General features: G+C 41.9%; 1 protein-coding gene across 4 annotated transcripts in view; it reads right to left on the reverse strand.

Annotated features, from left to right (window-relative positions):
- The window catches only part of LOC126292176 (speckle targeted PIP5K1A-regulated poly(A) polymerase-like), a 102,786-nt gene that overhangs the window by 32,759 nt on the left and 48,185 nt on the right, over nucleotides 1-21,842 (reverse strand). For all 4 annotated transcript variants that reach the window (XR_007552029.1, XR_007552031.1, XR_007552030.1 and 1 more), the window contains one exon: nucleotides 19,285-19,511. Coding sequence is in view for 1 of the 4 variants with exons in the window: in XM_049986016.1 (XP_049841973.1) it covers nucleotides 19,285-19,511 (227 nt within the window). In the remaining 3 variants the exon portion in view is untranslated. The remainder of the gene's footprint in view (nucleotides 1-19,284; nucleotides 19,512-21,842) is intronic.

Consider the following 21,842-nt stretch of genomic DNA (forward strand, 5'->3'; position numbering starts at 1 on the left):
ATAGCAAATGGGAATACTGAGTTATCGGCCAGCCATTTAAACTGCAGTATTAGTTGAGCTTCGTCCACAAAATGGCAGCTCTTCAAGCATCACAGCATATTCTGGGCTACCTATGGCATTTTCCACTTCAGCATGCATTAACAGTATGTGTTCAATGAAGCAGCCACAGAATTGTACCTTTTCCATCTGCATTTACCGATGCATTAGTGAGTAATCGTAGAAGCCTTATTCGGTTAGGAGAGAGAGTAGCTGCTTTTAGAAAGTGACAAAATTTCACAGACAGTTCTGAAAGTTTCCAGGATACAGATGTTGCAGCTAGGGAAAGTGACTTCAGTTCAGAAAAATCTGGGTAGTACAGTGACTGATTCGGAAACACAGACAAGAAAGCACTACTGTAGCTCACAGCGCCTAGTCCGTTTCTGTACAGGAAGCATGGTGATGAACAATGTAGAATGAGCTTCACGACTAGTCTCGGCGAACAGTTGCTCATACCTTCACCACGAGAGCACGAGTAGGACACTCACCTCGAACACCGAAAGTAACATGTCAAAGCCAGGCATTTTCCAGACCTTCTGCCACCCACAATGAAGAAATGACCAATAAGGAGGTGTATGTTGTGCACACGGAAAGATCTTCGGAAAGAGACTTCATACTGGTGCGCAGATCTCCAAGTATCCTTGTGTGTAGCACCTTACTTTAAAATATTTTGCACTGAAAACAACTTTTAATATCGTGAAAATAAATTTTCATTAACTTCTGCAATCTATTTTATTCATTCCCACCCAATATAAATTTAAATTAAAAATGTAGGTTAATTTATGTGAGGAAGAGGTGTGCTCACAAATTTCCCCACGATAGCTGTGTCGGTGGATAGAATTACTGAACTGAACTCCATCTGAACAGGCCTTCGTCGGAAGGCACCATGGTACTGACCAACCGCCTTGTCATCCTTGGCCTATAGGCATCAGTGGATGTGGATGTGGATGTGGATAAGCACATGGTCAGCACAATGCTCTCCCACCCATGGTCAGATTGAGGCTGGAGTTGCTTCTTCTCAATCAAGTAGCTCCTCGGAATGAGATTTTCACACTGCAGCAGAGTGTGCGCCGAAATGAAACTTCCTGGCAGATTAAAACAGTGTGCCAGACCGAGACTCGAAATCGGGACCTTTGCCTTTCGCAGGCAAGTATTCATCCATCTGAACTATCCAAGCACGACTCATGCCCCGCCCTCTCAGCTTCACTTCCGTCAGTACCTCGTCTCCTACCTTCCAAACTTCACAGAAGCTCTCCAGCAAACCTTGCAGAACTAGCACTCCTGGATAAAAGGATATTGAGGAGACATGGCTTAGCCACAGCCTGGGGAATGTTTCCAGAATGCTTGGATAACTCCGATGATAGAGCACTCGCCTGCGAAAGGCAAAGGTCGCGAGTTCGAATCTCTGTCTGGTACACAGTTTTAATCTGCCAGGAAGTTTCAAGTAGCTCCTCAGTTTGCCTCATAAGTGCTGAGAGGATCATGCTTTCCAACAGCACTTAGCAGACCACACAGTCACTCATCCAAGTGCTAGCCGAGCCTGACAACACTTAACTTCCGTGATATGGTGGGAACTGGTGTTACCACTGTGGCAAGGTCATTGCTAGATTAAATTGCAGACTAACTTTAATTAAAGTTCCAGTTTCCAAATGCTGTAAGAAAGAACTGCAGAGAATGATGTCATATTTGAATATCATATTGTCAAAGAAGGGGGGAAATGTTATTGGGGGGAGGGAGGGGAATACGACGAAAATTTTCCCACGAGATGGTGCTGTAAGCATCGCAACATAAATAGGTTTGGCTACAAATGACAGATGAATTGCAATATGGTGGCTATGATTGAAAGGCATGGACACTGTAATGTGCAACTCAATGTGCATGACTGTACAAGTTAGGCAGTCAATAGTTGTGGCACAGTTAGTCTAACCCATCCACCATGCAAAGATCGTATCATATTAGACGGGAAATATTGGGTTTTAATTGTCTTGAGGCCAAAAACCACATAAAAAGTAAAATGCCGTCCATTTCTAATAGTACTGAGGCCAAAAAACACAAACGCAATATGACATCAATTTCTAGTTGTGAGACAGACGCAAGACATGTTCAGTATGCTGACCACTGTTTTCTGTCCCAAGCTGAAATCAAGACAGCACATTCCACAGCAGATCACAGTGTCTCAGGGGATCTGTTCAAAATTTGTTGCGCTGTGTGTGCCTTCAGTTCATCTAGGTTTGTAATCAGAGCACTGAACATAGAATCTTTCTGATAACCCGACAGCCGGAATTCACCCAGATTAAGATTAGATCATATGGGCAGGCAGACTGTAGGGAAATGACAGCTGATCATTCTAGCATTTCCAAAATGTATCTGCAGCAGTCACTTCACTGGCTGTGCAATGTGCGGAGGAACAGTATCTTGCATAAAAATGCTTCTTCACACACATATCCAAACTGTTGAAGTGTTGAAATGGCATTTCTGTGCAGAAAACTCATCGCATTTACCACTGACAATACAGATAACATGACCCGCAGGGCTCGCTCCTCGAAAAAATACAGCCCTATGATGAACAATGCTGTCAACCCACACTGCACAAAATTCCTTTGGAGAATGAAGTGGTACTGGTTTATGTGTGAGCAGATTTTCTGTTGTAAATAGTCTAAGTGTTTACCACTGGATCACGTTGTGCAAGTTCCACAATATTTCCTCAGAGCAACTGTCAGACATCTTCAGGTGGTTGAACGACCTGAAGATGTCAGACAGTTGCTCCGAATTGTGGAATTTGTACAATGTGATTAGCAGCAAACACGTGAAGACTATTTACAACACATCCACCGAGAAAGCTTGAAGAGTCACATCAGATTTTCTGTCGCCCATATTCTGCAATTGTGTGCTTGACACGATCTTGAAGATGGAAATGGGCTTCATCTACACACAATGTTCCATGACCATTCATTGTCCACATACCAGCTGTTCACAAGGCTGAATGGCCACCACCAAACTGTTGCCACGAAGAAACAGCTGCAACAAGCAGTTGAGCACAGCGTGCCAGATTTCAGTGGCTGCTTCACGACCTATATCGTGATGTCCTTTGTGTTGTATTGTAAGGCGCCACGTATACTGTTTGTATACGTATGCGTATATGTTGTCATTGTTGTCTCTTCTTTCCCTCATCGATATCAGAGCACGAGAAATGTTTATGTTAGTGTTTACCTATTTTTGTCGACAACGCACAACTACACGGCCACAGTATCACCCGATTCCGGAATAGCTAGCTTAATATACGATAAAGATAGTGGGTTTCGATGCTGTGTTATTTGAGTGTGATATTCTCCACTTAACCTGTAAGACTTTAAGAACCAGCTACTCTTAATCAGGCCCAAAACTCTACTTGTAATGAGAGCACTTGTGACCAGTCTGTCACAATATAAATAATACGTAAGGCTCTACACCACTATAAGATAATACCATTGTTCATGAAATAACAAAATATACTAATAAACTTCTTTATATTTTTCCTTTTTAATTAATCAAATGCTTTCAAATGTTTATTTCGAGTCCACAAATCATCCACACCTCTATGTAAAGTGTAAATGTTTGCATTAAAAATAGTACACCGTTTCTACTGAGAACCCTGTGTGAGCTTTTGGGTTGCTAGGCTCCTTTGAACAACAGGATTTGTATTGGATTTTCAAAACCATCTTTCTATCCAAACTTACGTCGTCCTCAAATGGTTCAAATGGCTCTGAGCACTATGGGACTAAACTGCTGTGGTCATCAGTCCCCTAGAACTTAGAACTACTTAAACCTAACTAACCTAAGGACATCACACACATCCATGCCCTAGGCAGGATTCGAACCTGCGACCGTAGCAGTCGCACGGTTCCGGACTGCACGCCTAGAACCGCGAGACCACCGCAGCCGGCCTACATCCTCCTCAATGGCTGGTCAAATATTCTACCCTTCTGTGATAATTAAGAATTCGCGTAAATTGTAGTTTCGCGAGTTTAAAGCAAACCATCCATGGCGCGAAAGCATTCTCGATACCACGACACACTCTCAACGCTTACTAGCCCGTGACAAAATTGACCTGCATACACCTACAACCAATTTCAAGGTCATAATTCACCCTACACGATTGTGTGCACTCAAACTACGCCCAATGAATTATTTCTGGAATCGTAATCACTGATCCTGACACTGACCGTCCATAAATGTTCAATTAACACACTTTTTTTTCCTTTCTAAGAGTAAGCGAATGACGTCACGTCATCTACATAATTATTAAAATATTATTCTAAATGATCTCAAACATTTATCGTCCTTATATTTTAACAGTAATCAGAAAAAAATATTACCAGAAAGTAACACACAACAGATCACAAATCACACGTAACTAAATGACAGCTTTATATAGCGTCGGACTTGATTGTGCAAAACTGTATAAAGAAATCCCCCAAATCTCCATTTTTCCATACCAACTGACAGATACAAATAAGATGTTCCGGACCTCTTCGATCAATCCCGACCTGTAATGTTATATCCCCTCTCCCCTCCCCCAGTTCACCTCTCGGCGTCGCCTTCATTGTGTACTGCTCCTCATTAGCTCCAACACAAGCGCAGCATGTGCCTAACCCATTCGTCTGCCAGCCCTTCCTCCCACATTCAAAGCCAGTAAACCACCTGCCTCCCTCTAAGCCACTACATACCCACACACACCCCAATCCTCCTACTTGCCTCCCGCCTCTCCCTCCATCTATCCAGTCCACCCAACAACATGCACCCCACCCTAGTCCACAAGCCGTGCATTGTGCATCCAGCCAGCACTAGCTAGGTGGCTCAGGTGTGTGTGTGTGTGTGTGTGTGTGTGTGTGTGTGTGTGTGTGTGTGTGTGTGTTTTGGGGGAGGGGGCGGGTCTGCATGCAGGTGGGGCTCTAGCTCAAAGTAGGATTTACTCCTAAAGTTAGCAAGTTTTCTATCTTTTTTGTGTGTGCGCCTGTCGATGACTAATGCAACTTATTTTTGGTGAATGGTCTTCTTTACTCCCTACAGTATTTACACCGAGGTGACAAGAGTCATGAGGTAGTGATATGCACATCTACAGATGGTGGGGGTATCATGGGTTTCGAAAAAGACGGTCGTGGGAAACCCAGCTCACGCTATTCATCCACGAGACTCAGAGGGCCATAGACATGGGTTCACAGGTGGATGCCGTGTTTCTTGACTTCCGCAAGGCATTCGATACAGTTCCCCACAGTCGTTTAATGAACAAAGAGCATATGGACTGTAAGACCAATTGTGTGATTGGATTGAAGAGCTCCTAGACAACAGAACGCAGCATGTCATTCTCAATGGAGAGAATTCTTCCGAAGTAAGAGTTATTTCAGGTGTGCCGCAGGAGAGTGTCGTATATGTATATTCACAATATACATAAACGACCTTGTAGATGACATTGGAAGTTCACTGAGGCTTTTTGCGGATGACGCTGCGGTGTATCGAGAGATTGTAACAATGGAAAATTGTACTGACATGCAGGAGGATTTGCAGCGAATTGACGCATGGTGCAGGGAATGGCAATTGAATCTCAATGTAGACAAGTGTAATGTGCTGTGAATATATAGAAAGAACAGGGTGTATACGGAGACAAGGAAAAAAATTCCCGGATTATTCCCGGATATCCCGTTTAAAAATATGCTTTTTCCGTGGCGAAAATACACTTTTTCTGTGCTAAGTGATAGTAGGTTTTCCGTAAATTTTCCTTCGGAACTGTAAAACTTATCAATCCTTCGAATGGTTAACGTTTTATACAATCGCGTAGAACTTCCCGGAAAAAAAAAAGAAAAGACGGGACAGAGAAGTTTTGGAGAGACCTTTGATTTGCAGCAACATATACGCTGCATATTTTCGTAATATGAAAGTATAAATTCGAATTGCACCAAACACAGTGCGTTAGTTTCCGGAGCGTTGAAACCGAGGTTGCGATGTCCTTTTGTAAGCGAGTCATATCTAAAGCCACGAGACCTCGCCAGCCGATGACGACAGCTATTCAGAGCATAAGGCACGTGTCAGCCAATAGCAAGATCACTGATTACATAGCGCGAACACGCAAGAGGAAACGTTAACGGTTTACATTAATGTACACAGTACCGTATATCTACAAAAAAGCTAAGCTTTCACACATAATTTTGGTCTCTTAAGATTAACACGCTACAACAGAAGCTAAGCTTTTACATGTAATATCGATTTTTTTTGCGTGTTCAAAAAATGGTTCAAATGGCTCTGAGCACTATGCGACTAAACATCTGTGGTCATCAGTCGTTTTACTTTAAGATACATCACACAAATGTGCCAGTAAATTTAAAATTCTGACATAAATGTGTCGGCTCGAAATTCTTGTAAGTGGCTGGTCCTCAAACTGTTCGGTTTCGAACGCTCTGTGATTTAGATATCCATCCCACTTTCTCACACGTAACAATTCATCTTGCGTAAAAAGAAATTTACTTTGAAAGTAACGCTTTTCTAACCACCGTTCGCAATACTAACCGAAGAACGTTAGAAATAGGTTCGTTCGATTTACCAGTTGCCAGATAGCGCCAGAAAACAGGCATTATTGTGCGTGTGCAACTGTAGTGGTGTAGGAAGCCCGCATGTTCGTGTGTATAAAGCACTAACAGAGCTTACATTACACCACAAAAGAAACAGGGCATCAGAGTATACTCCAAAGAGCATCGGAATTTCGTAAACCATACTAAAATGCCTAATTTGGCTTGAAGTGCAAATTGGCTTTTTCCAGATTCACGATGAAGTAGGTCCCATCTGATACTAAGCTTTTCCGTGTGGTTTTTGGGATGTAAATTTTCTTGGAGTACCAGTACTCTGCGAACTCATTTTTGGTTCTTTACTATGGCATAATGCCATGTATGGCGAACAGTTGGAACTAGGCAATACTGTAGAATGAAACACTTCGTTTCAAATAAAATGATCGCCTCAGTGGAAAGATGAATAAAGCCAAATTTCTTTAGTAAACTTGCAAAAATAACTTAACTGTTCTGCAAGGCGATTAATGCTTGAATGCTACTAACTTGGAAATAAAATAAAATAAAGTTGAAATTAATAATGCATTTTTGCCCTCCATAATAATGTGAATGTATTTTAATTCACTTGATAGCTCCCGGCAACAGAAATCCGTTTTGTTTTCATTTGACGTGGGAGCAGCGAAATCACTTAACGAAAACACGTGGCACGTGGAGATTAACCCCCTCCCCACTTCAACTCAGACAACTATGCGCAAGCGTGAATCTGGCAGCTAGGGCGCGGGAGAAAAATTTTTCTCGTTTGCATCTGACTGCTTGCTGCTACTACCGATACAGCTAACAGCCCAACTTCAAGAAGCGGGAGACGGTACTGCTTATACGCGAGTCAAATGCGCATGTGCAACAGACCGATCGCAATTGGTCAAACGAAAATAACATGAACAGTTGTGACGTCATGCTCATAGCAAGCAGTTTATTGTTACGAACAATTACAGTCTGCGCCCTACGGCCTTTGACATATTTTTACTATTTGCAGACGCTTGTGTGTGCACGGTGTTTTGTTGTTGTAAATTGCACATTTCCTTTGCCACTAAAGTTTTATTTTTTTCCCCCTCTCGTTTTTATTTTATTGCTGCAGTATCATTCTACAGCAGCAGAATACAACAACATTCTTTGCTAGAGAATCAATTCTGCAGCCAAAATTACAAAAATTTAACTGCAAGCTAAAACAATGAAAAATTCCCGAAATTCCAAAAAATTCCCGGAATTCCGAAAAATTCCCGGGTTTTTCCCGGTTTTCTCCCGGATGAAAAAATTTCCGGGTTTTTCCCAGATTTCCCGGGTCGTATACACCCTGAAGAAAGATCCCTTATCATTTAGCTACAATATAGCAGGTCAGCAACTGGAAGCAGTTAATGCCATAAATTATCTGGGAGTACGCATTAGAAGTGATTTAAAATGCAATGATCGTATGAAGTTGATCGTCAGTAAAGCAGATGCCAGACTGAGATTCATTGGAAGAATCCTAAGGAAATGCAATCCGAAAACAAAAGAAGTAGGTTACAGTACGCTTGTTCGCCCGCTGCTTCTATACTGCTCAGCAGTGTGGGATCCGTTACTGATAGGGTTTATAGAAGATCCAATGGAGAGCAGCGCACTTCGTTACAGGATCATATAGTAATTGCAAAAGCGTTACAGAGATGATAGATAAACTCCAGTGGAAGACTCTGCAGGAGAGATGCTCAGAAGCTCGTACGGGCTTTTGTTGAAGTTTCGTGAACATACCTTCACCGAAGAGTCAAGCAGTATTTTGCTCCCTCCTACTTACATTTCGCGAAGAGACCACGAGGATAAAATCAGAGAGATTAGAGCCCACATGGAGGTATACCGACAATCCTTTCCGCGAACAAGACGAGGCTGGAATAGAAGAGAGAACTGATAGAGGTACTCAAGGTACCCTCCACCACACATCGTCAGGTGGCTTGCGGAGTAGGGATGTAAATGTAGACAAGGTATAAAAGAAGTTCATTGGTGGAGCTGTCATTTGTACTCAGGTAATGCTATCACAGAAAGTATCTCAGCTCTTGTTGGTCAATACCTCCAATGCACTGCCCATAACTAGATTCCCATATAAAGACACAAACCTATCCCCATACCCCCACCAGCTGGATTCAGACTCGAGATTGTTGATGCCAGCTGTTTATACAACATCGTCACCCGTGCCAGTTGCCTTGCCACTAGCCACCAGTACCTCTCCCAGTGCCCTACCTATTCCAAACCCACAACCTCATTGCTTATGCACACTTAACTAATTACATTCTCACACACAGCTAGTACTCCTTTGAGAATCACAGCAACAGATATCACCAAGGTACCCTCCTATGCCAAAGTGTTTATGGGTCATCTCGAGGAAACCTTCCTAGCTACCACTTGCCCAATTCAGGTTCACTAACGGCATCTTTATGATATATGTATATATATATTAAAAACAAAGATTCCAAGACTTACCAAGCGGGAAAGCGCCGGTAGATAGGCACAATGAATAAAACACACAAACACACACATAGAATTTCGAGCTTTCGCAACCCGTGGCTGCTTCGTCAGGAAAGAGGGAAGGAAAAGGAAAGAGGGAAGGATGTGGTTTTAAGGGAGAGGGTAAGGAGTCATTCCAATCCCGGGAGCGGAAAGACTTACCTTAGGGGGAAAAAAGGATAGGTATATACACCCACACGCACACACACATATTCATCCATACATACACAGACACAAGCAGACATATTCAAAGGCAAAGAGTAAGGGCAGAGATGTAAGTCGAGGCGGAAGTGTGGAGGCAAAGAGATTGAGACCTGGTGGATAACAAGAAGAGAGGATATATTGAAGGGCAACTTCCCATCTCCGGAGTTCGGATAGGTTGGTGCTGGTAGGAAGTATCCAGATAACTCTGTCGGTGTAACACTGTGCCAAGATGTGCTCGCCGTGCACCAAGGCATGTTTAGCCACAGGGTGATCCTTATTACCAACAAACACTGTCTGCCTGTGTCCATTCATGCGAATGGACAGTTTGTTGCTGGTCATTCCCACATAGAAAGCGTCACAGTGTAGGCAGGTCAGTTGGTAAATCACGTGGGTGCTTTCACACGTGGCTCTGCCTTTGATCGTGTACACCTTCCGGGTTACAGGACTGGAGTAGGTGGCGGTGGGAGGGTGCATAGGACAGGTTTTACACCGGGGGCGGTTGCAAGGGTAGGAGCCGGAGGGTAGGGAAGGTGGTTTGGGGATTTCATAGGGATAAACCACCTTCCCTACCCTCATTCTGTAACCTGTTGCAAATGCTACTTCTTGAAATTTTCTCAATAGCGTTTCACAAAACAAATACCGATCTTAGCTCCAGGGACTCCTACTGAGTTCACAAACCATTTCCATAATACTCGTGTGCTGAACTACACTGCCACTAACAATAAATCTGAGCTGGTGGGAATCTCAAACTAGGATGGGTCACACTAGTAGCTATGCCTTCCTAAATTCTCTTAATAAACCATGTTGACCCCCTCACCTTCCCTACTATCAGTCATATGTGCTCATTCCATTTCATATTGCTTTGTACACTGTGCCCAGATATTTAATCGACATAACTGTGTCAAATAGCACACCATTAATACTGCATTCTATTATAGGATTGTTTTCCTACTCATCTGCACTTGCTTCCATTTTTCTGCATTTAGAGCAAGCTGCCACATTCATCACACCAAACAGAAATCTTGTCTAACTCTTCCTGTTTCCTACAATCACAACACGACACTTTCCCATACACTTCAATGTCATTAGCAAACAATATGTATCAGACTAATTATATAGTACAAAGGTGGTCCTATCTCTGGGGCACTCATGACTATACCCTTACACGATGAACACTTGCCATCCAGGACAATGTATTGGGTTCTATTAAGTAGTCTAAACCACTCTCATATTTAAGAACCTACTCTGTGTGCTTAGACCTTAATTAACAGGCTGCAGAGAGCACTGTATCACACAGTTTCTGGAAAACCAGGAATATGGAATCTGCCTGTTGCCCTTCACGAAAGTATCACAGGATATCATCCGAGAAAAGGCCAAGCCAAATTTTGCACGGGTGGTGTTTTCTAAATCCGTGCTGATTTGTGGACAAAAGCTTTTCTGTCTCAATGAAATTTAGGTGGTGGTGGTTAGTGTTTAACGTCCCGTCGACAACGAGGTCATTAGAGATGAAGCGTAAGCTCAGGTTAGGGAAGGATTGGGAAGGAAATTGGCCGTGCCCTTTCAAAGGAACCATCCCGGCATTTGCCTGAAACGATTTAGGGAAATCACGGAAAACCTGAATCAGGATGGCTGGAGATGGGATTGAACCGTTGTCCTTCCGAATGAGAGTCCAGTGTGCTAAATTAAATTTACTATATAGGAACTTAAAATACGACCAAGAATTCTGCAGCAAACCAACATTAAAGGTATTGGTCTGCAATTTTGCAGGCCCATTTGTTTACCATCATATTTCAGGAATCGTTTGCGCTTTTTTTCCTATCACTTGGGACTTTTTAGTGGGCGAGAGCTTTGCAATATACGCAAGCTAAATAAGGCGCCAATGCTGAAGATTTCTTTCTGTAAAATCAAAGTGGGATTCCATATGACCCCATGGACTTATTTTGTTTTCAACTCTTTCAGTTGCTTCCCAATGCCTATTTCTATGTTCTCCATAAGAGGGCCGGTGTGCTGGTCAAATGAGGTATGTCTGTACAACTGTTATGAATAAGTAAGCATTTTAAAAGCAAAATTTAAAACTTCAGTTTTCCTTTTATTGTCTTCTATTGCCACACCAGACTGATCAATGATTGAATGACCAGAACCTTTCAGTATTAAGTTAGAAACTGTTATATGTCTTGTAGGTAATGAAACCATGACGAGTCTTTCCATCCTTAATCCACTTATTTGGCACACACTTCTTTCGAGAGTAATTTACAATCTCTATGTTCATCATATTTATAACCCTAAGTGGCTAAAACAGTACATGGCTGCAACTGCAGATTACCTGTCCAGTGGCTTCTGGGGTGGTTGTTGTTGTTGTTGTTGTTGTTGTTGTCTTCAGTCCTGAGACTGGTTTGATGCAGCTCTCCATGCTACTCTATCCTGTGCAAGCTGCTTCATCTCCCAGTACCTACTGCAACCTACATTCTTCTGAATCTGCTTAGTGTATTCATCTTTTGGTCTCCCTATACAATTTTTACCATCCACGCTGCCCTCCAATGCTAAATTTGTGATCCCTTGATGCCTCAAAACATGTCCTACCAACCGATCCCTTCTTCTAGTCAAGTTGTGCCACAAACTTCTCTTCTCCCCAATCCTATTCAATACCTCTTCGTTAGTTACGTGATCTACCCATCTAATCTTCAGCATTCTTCTGTAGCACCACATTTCGAAAGCTTCTATTCTCTTCTTGTCCAAACTAGTTATCGTCCATGTTTCACTTCCACACATGGCTACACTCCAAACAAATACTTTCATAAACGACTTCCTGACACTTAAATCAATACTCGATGTTAACAAATTTCTCTTCTTTAGAAACGCTTTCCTTGCCATTGCCAGTCTACGTTTTATATCCTCTCTTCTTCGACCATCATCAGTTATTTTGCTCCCCAAATAGCAAAACTACTTTACTACTTTAAGTGTCTCATTTCCTAATCTAATTCCCTCAGCATCACCCGATTTAATTTGACTACATTCCATTATCCTCGTTTTGCTTTTGTTGATGTTCATCTTATATCCTCCTTTCAAGACACTGTCCATTCCGTTCAACTGCTCTTCCAAGTCCTTTGCCGTCTCTGACAGAATTACAATGTCATCGGCAAACCTCAAAGTTTTTATTTCTTCTCCATGAATTTTAATACCTACTCCAAATTTTTCTTTTGTTTCCTTTACTGCTTGCTCAATATACAGATTGAATAACATCGGGGAGAGGCTACAACACTGTCTCACTCCTTTCCCAACCACTGCTTCCCTGTCATGTCCCTCGACTCTTATAACTGCCATCTGGTTTCTGTACAAATTGTAAATAGCCTTTCGCTCCCTGTATTTTACCCCTGCCACCTTCAGAATTTGAAAGAGAGTATTCCAGTCAACATTGTCAAAAGCTTTCTCTAAGTCTACAAATGCTAGAAACGTAGGTTTGTCTTTTCTTAATCTTTCTTCCAAGATAAGTCGTAAGGTCAGTATTGCCTCACGTGTTCCAACATTTCGACGGAATCCAAACTGATCGTCCCCGAGGTCCGCATCTACTAGTTTTTCCATTCGTCTGTAAAGAATTCGCGTAAGTATTTTGCAGCTGTGACTTATTAAACTGATAGTTCGGTAATTTTCACATCTGTCAGCACCTGCTTTCTTAGGGATTGGAATTATTATATTCTTCTTGAAGTCTGAGGGTATTTCACCTGTCTCATACATCTTGCTCACCAGCTGGTAGAGTTTTGTCATGACTGGCTCTCCCAAGGCCGTCAGTAGTTCTAATGGAATGTTGTCTACTCCGGGGGCCTTGTTTCGACTCAGGTCTTTCAGTGCTCTGTCAAACTCTTCACGCAGTATCTTACCTCCCATTTCGTCTTCATCTACATCCTCTTCCATTTCCATAACATTGTCCTCAAGTACATCGCCCTTGTATAGGCCCTCTATGTACTCCTCCCACCTTTCTGCTTTCCCTTCTTTGCTTAGAACTGGGTTTACATCTGAGCTCTTGATATTCATACATGTGGTTCTCTTCTCTCCATAGGTCTCTAATTTTCCTGTAGGCAGTATCTATCTTACCCCCTAGTGAGATAAGCTTCTACATCCTTACATTTGTCCTCTAGCCATCCCTGCTTAGCCATTTTGCACTTCCTGTCGATCTCATTTTTGAGATGTTTGTATTCCTTTTTGCCTGCTTCATTTACTGCATTTTTATATTTTCTCCTTTCATCAATTAAATTCAATATTTCTTCTGTTACCCAAGGATTTCTAGCAACCCTCGTTTTTTTACCTACTTTATCCTCTGCTGCCTTCACTACTTCATCCCTCAGAGCTACCCATTCTTCTTCAACTGTGTTTCTTTCCCCCATTGCTGCCAATTGTTCCCTTATGCTCTCCTTGAAACTCTGTACAACCTCTGGTTCTTTCAGCTTATCCAGATCCCATGTCCTTAAATTCCCACCTTTTTGCAGTTTCTTCAGTTTTAACCTACAGGTCATAACCAATAGATTGTGGTCAGAGTCCACTTCTGCCCCTGGAAATGTCCTACAATTTAAAACCTGATTCCTAAATCTCTGTCTTACCATTATATAATCTATCTGATACCTTTTAGTATCTCCAGGATTCTTCCATGTATACAACCTTCTTTTATGATTCTTGAACCAAGTGTTAGCTATGATTAAGTTATGCTCTGTGCAAAATTCTACCAGACGCCTTCCTCTTTCATTTCTTAGCCACAATCCATAATCACCTACTATGTTTCCTTCTCTCCCTTGTCCTACTGACGAATTCCAGTCACCCATGACTATTCAGGTAGTGAAGGGAGACGAAAATTTAATAATTTCTTTTATCTCATCATACATTTCATCAATTTCTTCATCATCTGCAGAGCTAGTTGGCATATAAACTTGTACTACTGTCGTAGGCATGGGCTTTGTGTCTATCTTGGCCACAATAATGCGTTCACTATGCTGTTTGTAGTAGCTTACCCGCATTCCTTTTTTCCTATTCATTATTAAACCTACTCCTGCATGACCCCTATTTGATTTTGTGTTTATAACCCTGTATTCACCTGACCAAAAGTCTTGTTCCTCCTGCCACCGAACTTCACTAATTCCCACTATATCTAACTTTAACCTATCCATTTCCCTTTTTAAATTTTCTAACCTACCTGCGTGATTAAGGGATCTGACATTCCACGCTCCGATCCGTAGAATGCCAGTTTTCTTTCTCCTGATAATGACGTCCTCCGAGTAGTCCCCGCCCGGAGATCCGAATGGGGGACTATTTTACCTCCGGAATATTTTACCCAAGAGGACGTCATCATCATTTAATCATACAGTAAAGCTGCATGTCCTCGGGATAAATTACGGCTGTAGTTTCCCCTTGCTTTCAGCCGTTCGCAGTACCAGCACAGCTAGGCCGTTTTGGTTAATGTTGCAAGGCCAGATCAGTCAATCATCCAGACTGTTGCCGCTGCAACTACTGAAAAGGCTGCTGCCCCTCTTCAGGAACCACATGTTTGTCTGGCCTCTCAATAGATACCCCTCCGTTGTGGTTGCACCTACGGTACGGCCATCTGTATCGCTGAGGTACGCAAGCCTCCCCACCAACGGCAAGGTCCATGGTTCATGGCAACAATAATTTGATTCTCAATATTTACATAATAATTGACGGCAATTAAAAATTTAAAATGCTGTCATTGTCTGCTTATTAAGATATATAATCTTATACTGAAGGTTGAACACAATAAGACAAGTATTTAAGTTAGAAACTGTGCATACATCTTGGGGCAACATAACTCACAGCACACAATTTACCCAGGCCATATTCATCTACTATGTGGGAATGAGAGCACTTAGTGACTTCCAACAAACTTTACACAATTTCAAACCTTTCCAATACTTTTTCTCACTGACACCCCTTCCTAACAAAATAATAAAACAAAAAAGTTTATCACTTGCTACATTCACTCTGCATGCAGTAAATCTTGAGTATCTGATGTCTGGTGTGATGTTTTAATTTATTTCTTCTTTATCACTAACTCTTTTTGCAACACGTTTTGCAGATGGTATCCACATACACCACTGAACATACCTGCAAAATTATATCATTGTATAGCACATAGTTTAGGATATGGCCGTTTAATACGCAGGACTTTCATTCTTTAAAAAATTGGGGGTTTACTTGTTGGAAGTAAATGATGTCCATTCGTTGTCTAAGTATGGTGCTAATAACTGCTTATCTGCTCTTTCCAGCCTGAAAGTTCTTATAACCTTCTTGATGGGTTTATTAACTTCAGTAACAATCACTGTGTGTCTCTACTGCCATTGTTAATAAATTAGGACTATTTGTAGCTACCAGGTCTGAAATATTGTCATTGTGCATGGTTTATCGAATTGGTTACTCAATACAGTCTTTAGAAAATGTGTTCAGAACTACCTCGGACAGAATGCAGACACTATCCTCATTACTCCACATCCCAAGCACCTCCTTCCTCTTGTACTGCACCTGAATCTCTTCAGTCCAGAATCCCACCTTCTTAACATTTACCACCTCTCTGAAGATTCCATAAAAAGCCCTGTCCATACCAAGCCCACTAACATCAAAAATACCTGTATACCAATAGCAGACATCCCTTCCACACTAAAGTGTCTCTCCCCATATACGATATTGCAGAGCTTGTATTGTGCAGAAATATGATGCATTCACATCCAAAGGAACTTTCCAACATATTTCTCACCACCACAGGCACTGCAATATTGTATTTATCCACCAACACTGGGCAAGCAACTTTAAATTAAAATGTCACCCCCCTATAGGAATATATATAATAGGTGTATGAGAGCAGGTTGTAAACATGTGGTTGACGAGATACGAAAGTCTGAGTCTGCCCACGAGTCGTGCTCCAATACCCGAACTGTAAAGCGACTGCTAGAGATAAGTGGGAAATCTGTGTTCAACTCCCAGCCTGGCACAAATGTTCATTACTTTCATTCCATTATATAGCTGACAGTTATCCATATTTGCAGATGTGAATACATTTGATGGACGTTTCCCCATATGGTTTGGCCACCTGCGAACAGTGTATCCGCTATCGCTACCAATCCCTTGCCTATTTCACTGGAAGTCTTATTAACACCTTCTCAGACAAACAACACTCACAAAACTAGGCCACAGACAAGGTTCCTGTGCCGTATCCATATGTGCCCCCCCAAAATGGCTCTGAGCACTATGGGACTCAACTGCTGTGGTCATCAGTCCCCTAGAACTTAAAATTAATTAAACCTAACTAACCTAAGGACATCACACACATCCATGCCCGAGGCAGGATTCGAACCTGCGACTGGACTGGAGCGCCTAGAACCGCATGACCACCGCGGCCGGCTATGTGCCCCCAATTCTTGAACCAATCCTATGAATCAGCTGCACAGGAGCACTCCCCCTCATCACCATGGCCTTCAATAACTAAAAGTATCTCTTGCCAGGGCTTCGAGTATTCATCATAGTGCCTGGTAATGAGAAATCCAAGATTTGTATTGTATTGTACGTAACTGGGGACCTAGAAATGGGGGTGGGGGGGGAGGAGTGGCACTCAAAATGGCTTCCATTCACCTCAGAATGATGAAATACAGGCCTTGTATGGTTCTCAAGGGAATCTTATACCATTCTTCCTGCAAAACAGAGGCAATTTCAGGTAATAACGACGGAGATGGATAGCGATCACGCACCGTTCTCTCCTAAGTGGACCACAGACAATGAATAATTACATTTGGTGACTGTGGTGGCTGGGGGATATGCAACAATCCATCTTTGTCCTGGCTGGTTGGTTGGTTTATGGGAGGGGCCAAACAATGAGGTCATTGGTCCCAAGGGATGAGGAAGAAAAACAGCTGTGCCCTTTCAAAGGGACCATCCCAGAATTTGCCTGAAGCGATTTAGGAAAATCATGGAAAGCCTCAATCAAGATGGCAGGATGTGGGTTTGAACTTTCCAGTCCTGCACGATGCGACTTGTGGGACTACAGGCCCTGTCATCTTGGAACACGGTATCGCCACTGGGGATGCGACTTGTGGGAATGCGGGCCCTGTCATCTTGGAACACGGTATCGCCACTGGGGAACAAACACCTGATCAGCCAAAATGGTCACAATCCTTCGCAGTAAGGCAACCTTGCAAAGTAACTGTGGGACCACAGAATACCTCAATGTGCATGCCCAAATCCTCATCACTGAAGCCCCAACATGTTTCACTTTTTGGATGTAAACTTAGCCAGAAGTTGCAAACAGTGTGCAACAAGTCTCAACTGATCAAATGACTCTTCTGTTAATCCACAGCCCATGTTTTATGTTTTTGTCACCATGTTTTGCTATTACAGGCTTCTGCATCACTAAATGAGTGGTTTTGGAACTCTAGCTCACCCTGAAAATTGCCGCTTATGGAGCTCCCTTTCTAGTGTTTTGGTACCGACAGGTTTACGAGCGCAACATTCAGTTCTGAAGTGACTTTTGCAGGCACTGTCCTCTTATTTTTCCATCTCATTGTGAGTTACTGTATGACTTTTCCACTTTCCCTGTACACACTATAAATCTTCAATACGGTGCCGCTTGCAACACCAAACACATGAGCTATGTTGGTTATGGAACCTACGCCTACACCAAACAAGAGTTTGCCCATGTTTGAATTCCGATGTAACGCAATCAAAACTATACAAAACTCTGTTCTGATCACGACTGGCACTTTCAATGTATTGACGCTGTTGAGCAGGTGCTGTTCATGGTCCAATACAGGTGCCACCTGTAGGCTCGGCTAGCATCTGTATTTCTGTTCAAGCATGCTTTTCGTGTAGTGTTTCCCTACGTATGTCCAACCCATTAGCTCCTGTTCTCAGTCCACTCCCCCACATTATTCTTATGCTATGCATCTGCCTCCTCTCTCTCTCTCTCTCTCTCTCTCTCTCTCTCTCTCTCTCTCTCTCTCTCTCTCTCTCTCTCAGCATTCAACATCAGTGTCAGTCCCTGCCGCCACCCCCCCCCCCCCCCCCTTTCTTCACCCACTACAGTGTATGACGAAACCCCTCACCTGAGTCTTTCTAAGTTGCAGTGTTGGCACAACATAGCCACGCATATGTGTATTTTGTTAGCTGTGAAGATGGATGCATCTAAAGCCCAGCAACATCCTGTATTGCTTACATGCTTAACAACAATTCACCATTTCAACTATACAGTGTAATATATCATACCTCCCCCAGCTGTATCATTGATAAGGATAGAAGCTGAAGTAATGAGTTAAAATTTGTGCCAAGGTTGGGACTTTTAACATGGGTCTCCTGCTTACTAGGCAGATGTGCCCTCAACCACTACTACACCTGGCACTGCAGCTAACACAGCTGTACAGACTCCCCCCCCCCCCCTGCCCCCCACCTCCCCCCCCCCCCCCCCCCCCACACACACACCAGCACTACTCGATACCCAACCCCCACCCCCTCTTAAATCATCAGTATTGTCGAGGCTCTCCAATAATGGAATTGCACCCCACCTTTGTACATAATTTAATAACGGGAAAATCAAGATGGGCTGAAGTGTGAATTGAAGTTTGTGTTAGGGAGGGCACTGCACTAGGGTAATGCTTCTGCTGTGCTATTCACAATAGCAGAGTGGTGTAGTGGACAGCACATCTGCCTAGTAAGCAGGAAAAAAAGATTCAAGTCCCTGGCTTGGTAGAAATTTTAATTCAGCTTCTATCCTTATTGAAAATAAAGCTGAGACTCAACATGCCTCTAGGAAAATTTAATTCCATCAGATCAATAGATCTCCCAGCTGGACCGTGACTCTCTTTGAATAAAAGCTACTCTAGTTGCTGATATGTATTTTTTTTATTTTAATTGAGTCCGTGACCAGGAACCTTATTGTTTTATTGAACTGACCTAACACGAACACTACTGCAAGAATATGGGAAGTGCATATATCACTAACCTGCAACCTTTAGGCTGTAGTTTGCAGCTTCCTTCATACCCTTTATGGGAGGTAGGATGGGAGGCTTCACCGTCTGTAGGAAGGTGAAGGTGACCATAGCAAGAGCATGAGACGTCAGCTCCGGTCTTGGCGAGTTCCTGGCTACCGGCGTCAAGTCTATGCTGTAAACCCAGCGCTTGAGGAACAACAAGAGGGGCCGGATGCGGCTGTCCAGGGACAACACAAATCTGGGAACAGAAATGAAAGCTAGACTATGAAAGCTAGACTATGCCAGCAGATACAGCCATCACTACTGACAAAAGTTGCAAAAGTGGATCAAAAAGTAAAGTCCTCACTACCACAGCTCACTAAGAGGAAGTCCCCGGGGAAAAGTAAATTTGCAGGCAAAGCATCGTGTCTTGACCACATACTATATACTTAATTTTAGTTTCATATAAACAACACTAATAATACTAATATAAATTATCTACAGAAGAATGGAACAAGGGGTATAATGCAAGTTGGGGAAGATCAGTTTACGTTACAGAGAAATGTTGGCACATGTGAGGCAATACTAACTCTATGACTTAAGTATCTTAGAATACAGACTGACAAAAGGCAAACCCACATTTGCAGATAAAGTTAACTGGAATGACTCTAAAAAAATTCTGAAGTTATGAAGTTATAAAGGATAAAAAGCAGGGGGTGAAAGGTTATTTACAACTTGTATGGTTCAAATGGCTTTGAGCACTATGGGACTCAACATCTGACGTCATCAGTTCCCTAGAACTTAGAACTACTTAAACCAAACAAACCTAATAATGTCACACACATCCATGCCCGAGGCAGGATTCAAACCTGCGACCGTAGTGGTCGCATGGTTCCAGACTGAAGAGCGTAGAACCGCTCGGCCACACCATCTGGCTCCAACTTGTATATGACTAACCGAAGACATGAAGTCTGTAATGAGTCTACAATCATTTTTGGCACTTTATTTTCACAAGACCGTCTTTATCACACAGATTTCTTACACTTTATTACCGGTTTTGGCATATTGCCATCCTCAGAACTGTAAAAAGATAAGTATGGTGTAAGCGACAGGTTCAATAAATTAACGCTGAATCCAACAAGTCTTAGTGATACATAAATATAAAAATTATAAAATGTTTATAGCCACGTATGGCAGCCATACATACATTTGATATATTCTGATGTAAATCATCATCAAGTTAAACATGTGATTACATGATACATGCTGGTAATAATCAGATTGTGTCTGGTATTTAGACAAGAGACTAATACCAACAGAGGGCACTTTAGCTAGAGCACATATTAAACCAGTGCCACCAATATGATGATTAAATTGCAGCATGCACAGTCATTAGTTTAAAAAAATTTAACTACTACCCATAGCAAAATGAGCATCTGAGAATAAAACTTAACTGATGTGAAATTGGATTCATACATAAAATACAATAAAAAGTATAAATACTAATATAATACAGCCACAAGCTTGACTAGGTAAAAACATACAACCCGTATAAGCTAATATAGAAAGTGTAACAATAAAATAAAATACCTATTTTTTTTACCTCTGACATACAGTTACTATTTTATTAATTGTATTACAATTACATTTATGGTAACTGGTCTTTCAGGTTGGCAATTTTTTTACATATTTTATTTTATTATTACACTTTTTATATTAGCTTATACAGGTTGTATGTTATACCTAGTGAAGATAGTGGCTGTATTATATTAGTATTTGTACTTTTTATGGTATTTTAAGTATGAATGTTTAAAAAAAAAATTAATGACTGTGCATGCCACAATTTAATCATCACATTGGTGACACTGGTTTAATATGTGCTCTGGCTAAAGTACCATCTGCTGGCATTAGTCTCTTGTATAAATACCAGATGCAATCCGAGTATTACCAGCACGTACCATGTACTCACATGTTTAACTTGATGATGATTTACATCAGAATATTTTAATCAAGTGTACGGCTGTCATAAGTGGCTATAAACATTTTTTAATCTTTTATATTTATACATCACTAAGACCTTTTAGATTTAGTGTTCACTTATTGAACCTGTCTCTTACACAATATTTATCTTTGTAACAGATCTGAGAATGACAGTATGCCGAAACTGGTAATAAAGTGTAAGAAACCTGTTTGATCAAGATCTGTGTGAAAATAAACTTGTATATAAACCAGACGGCAGTTATAAGATTCAAAGGACATGAGAGGGAGGCAAGAGTTGAATAGGGAGGGAGAAACTTTAGCAGCCTACCTGCCCTCTGTTTCCTTTCCCCATTCCCTGTGTTATTCAATTTGTACATGCAACGTTCTGTGAGCAACCGATTGTGAAAGTTCATATGTGGCATGAAAATCCATGACAGACATTCCCAATATTTTAGCAGATGTTAGGATCCAAGAGCCTCTGAAAATTTAAAGTTCTGAGACAAGTTGTTCCAGGAGGCTCTCAACAGACAGGAATACTAAGAACTGTACTGCTCAAAAAGGAGTATATAGAACTATTTTTATTTACAATTTTCTTGTGGTTTTTGTGACA

The sequence above is a fragment of the Schistocerca gregaria genome, chromosome 9, assembly GCF_023897955.1.
Source record: "Schistocerca gregaria isolate iqSchGreg1 chromosome 9, iqSchGreg1.2, whole genome shotgun sequence".
Taxonomy (NCBI): domain Eukaryota; kingdom Metazoa; phylum Arthropoda; class Insecta; order Orthoptera; family Acrididae; genus Schistocerca; species Schistocerca gregaria.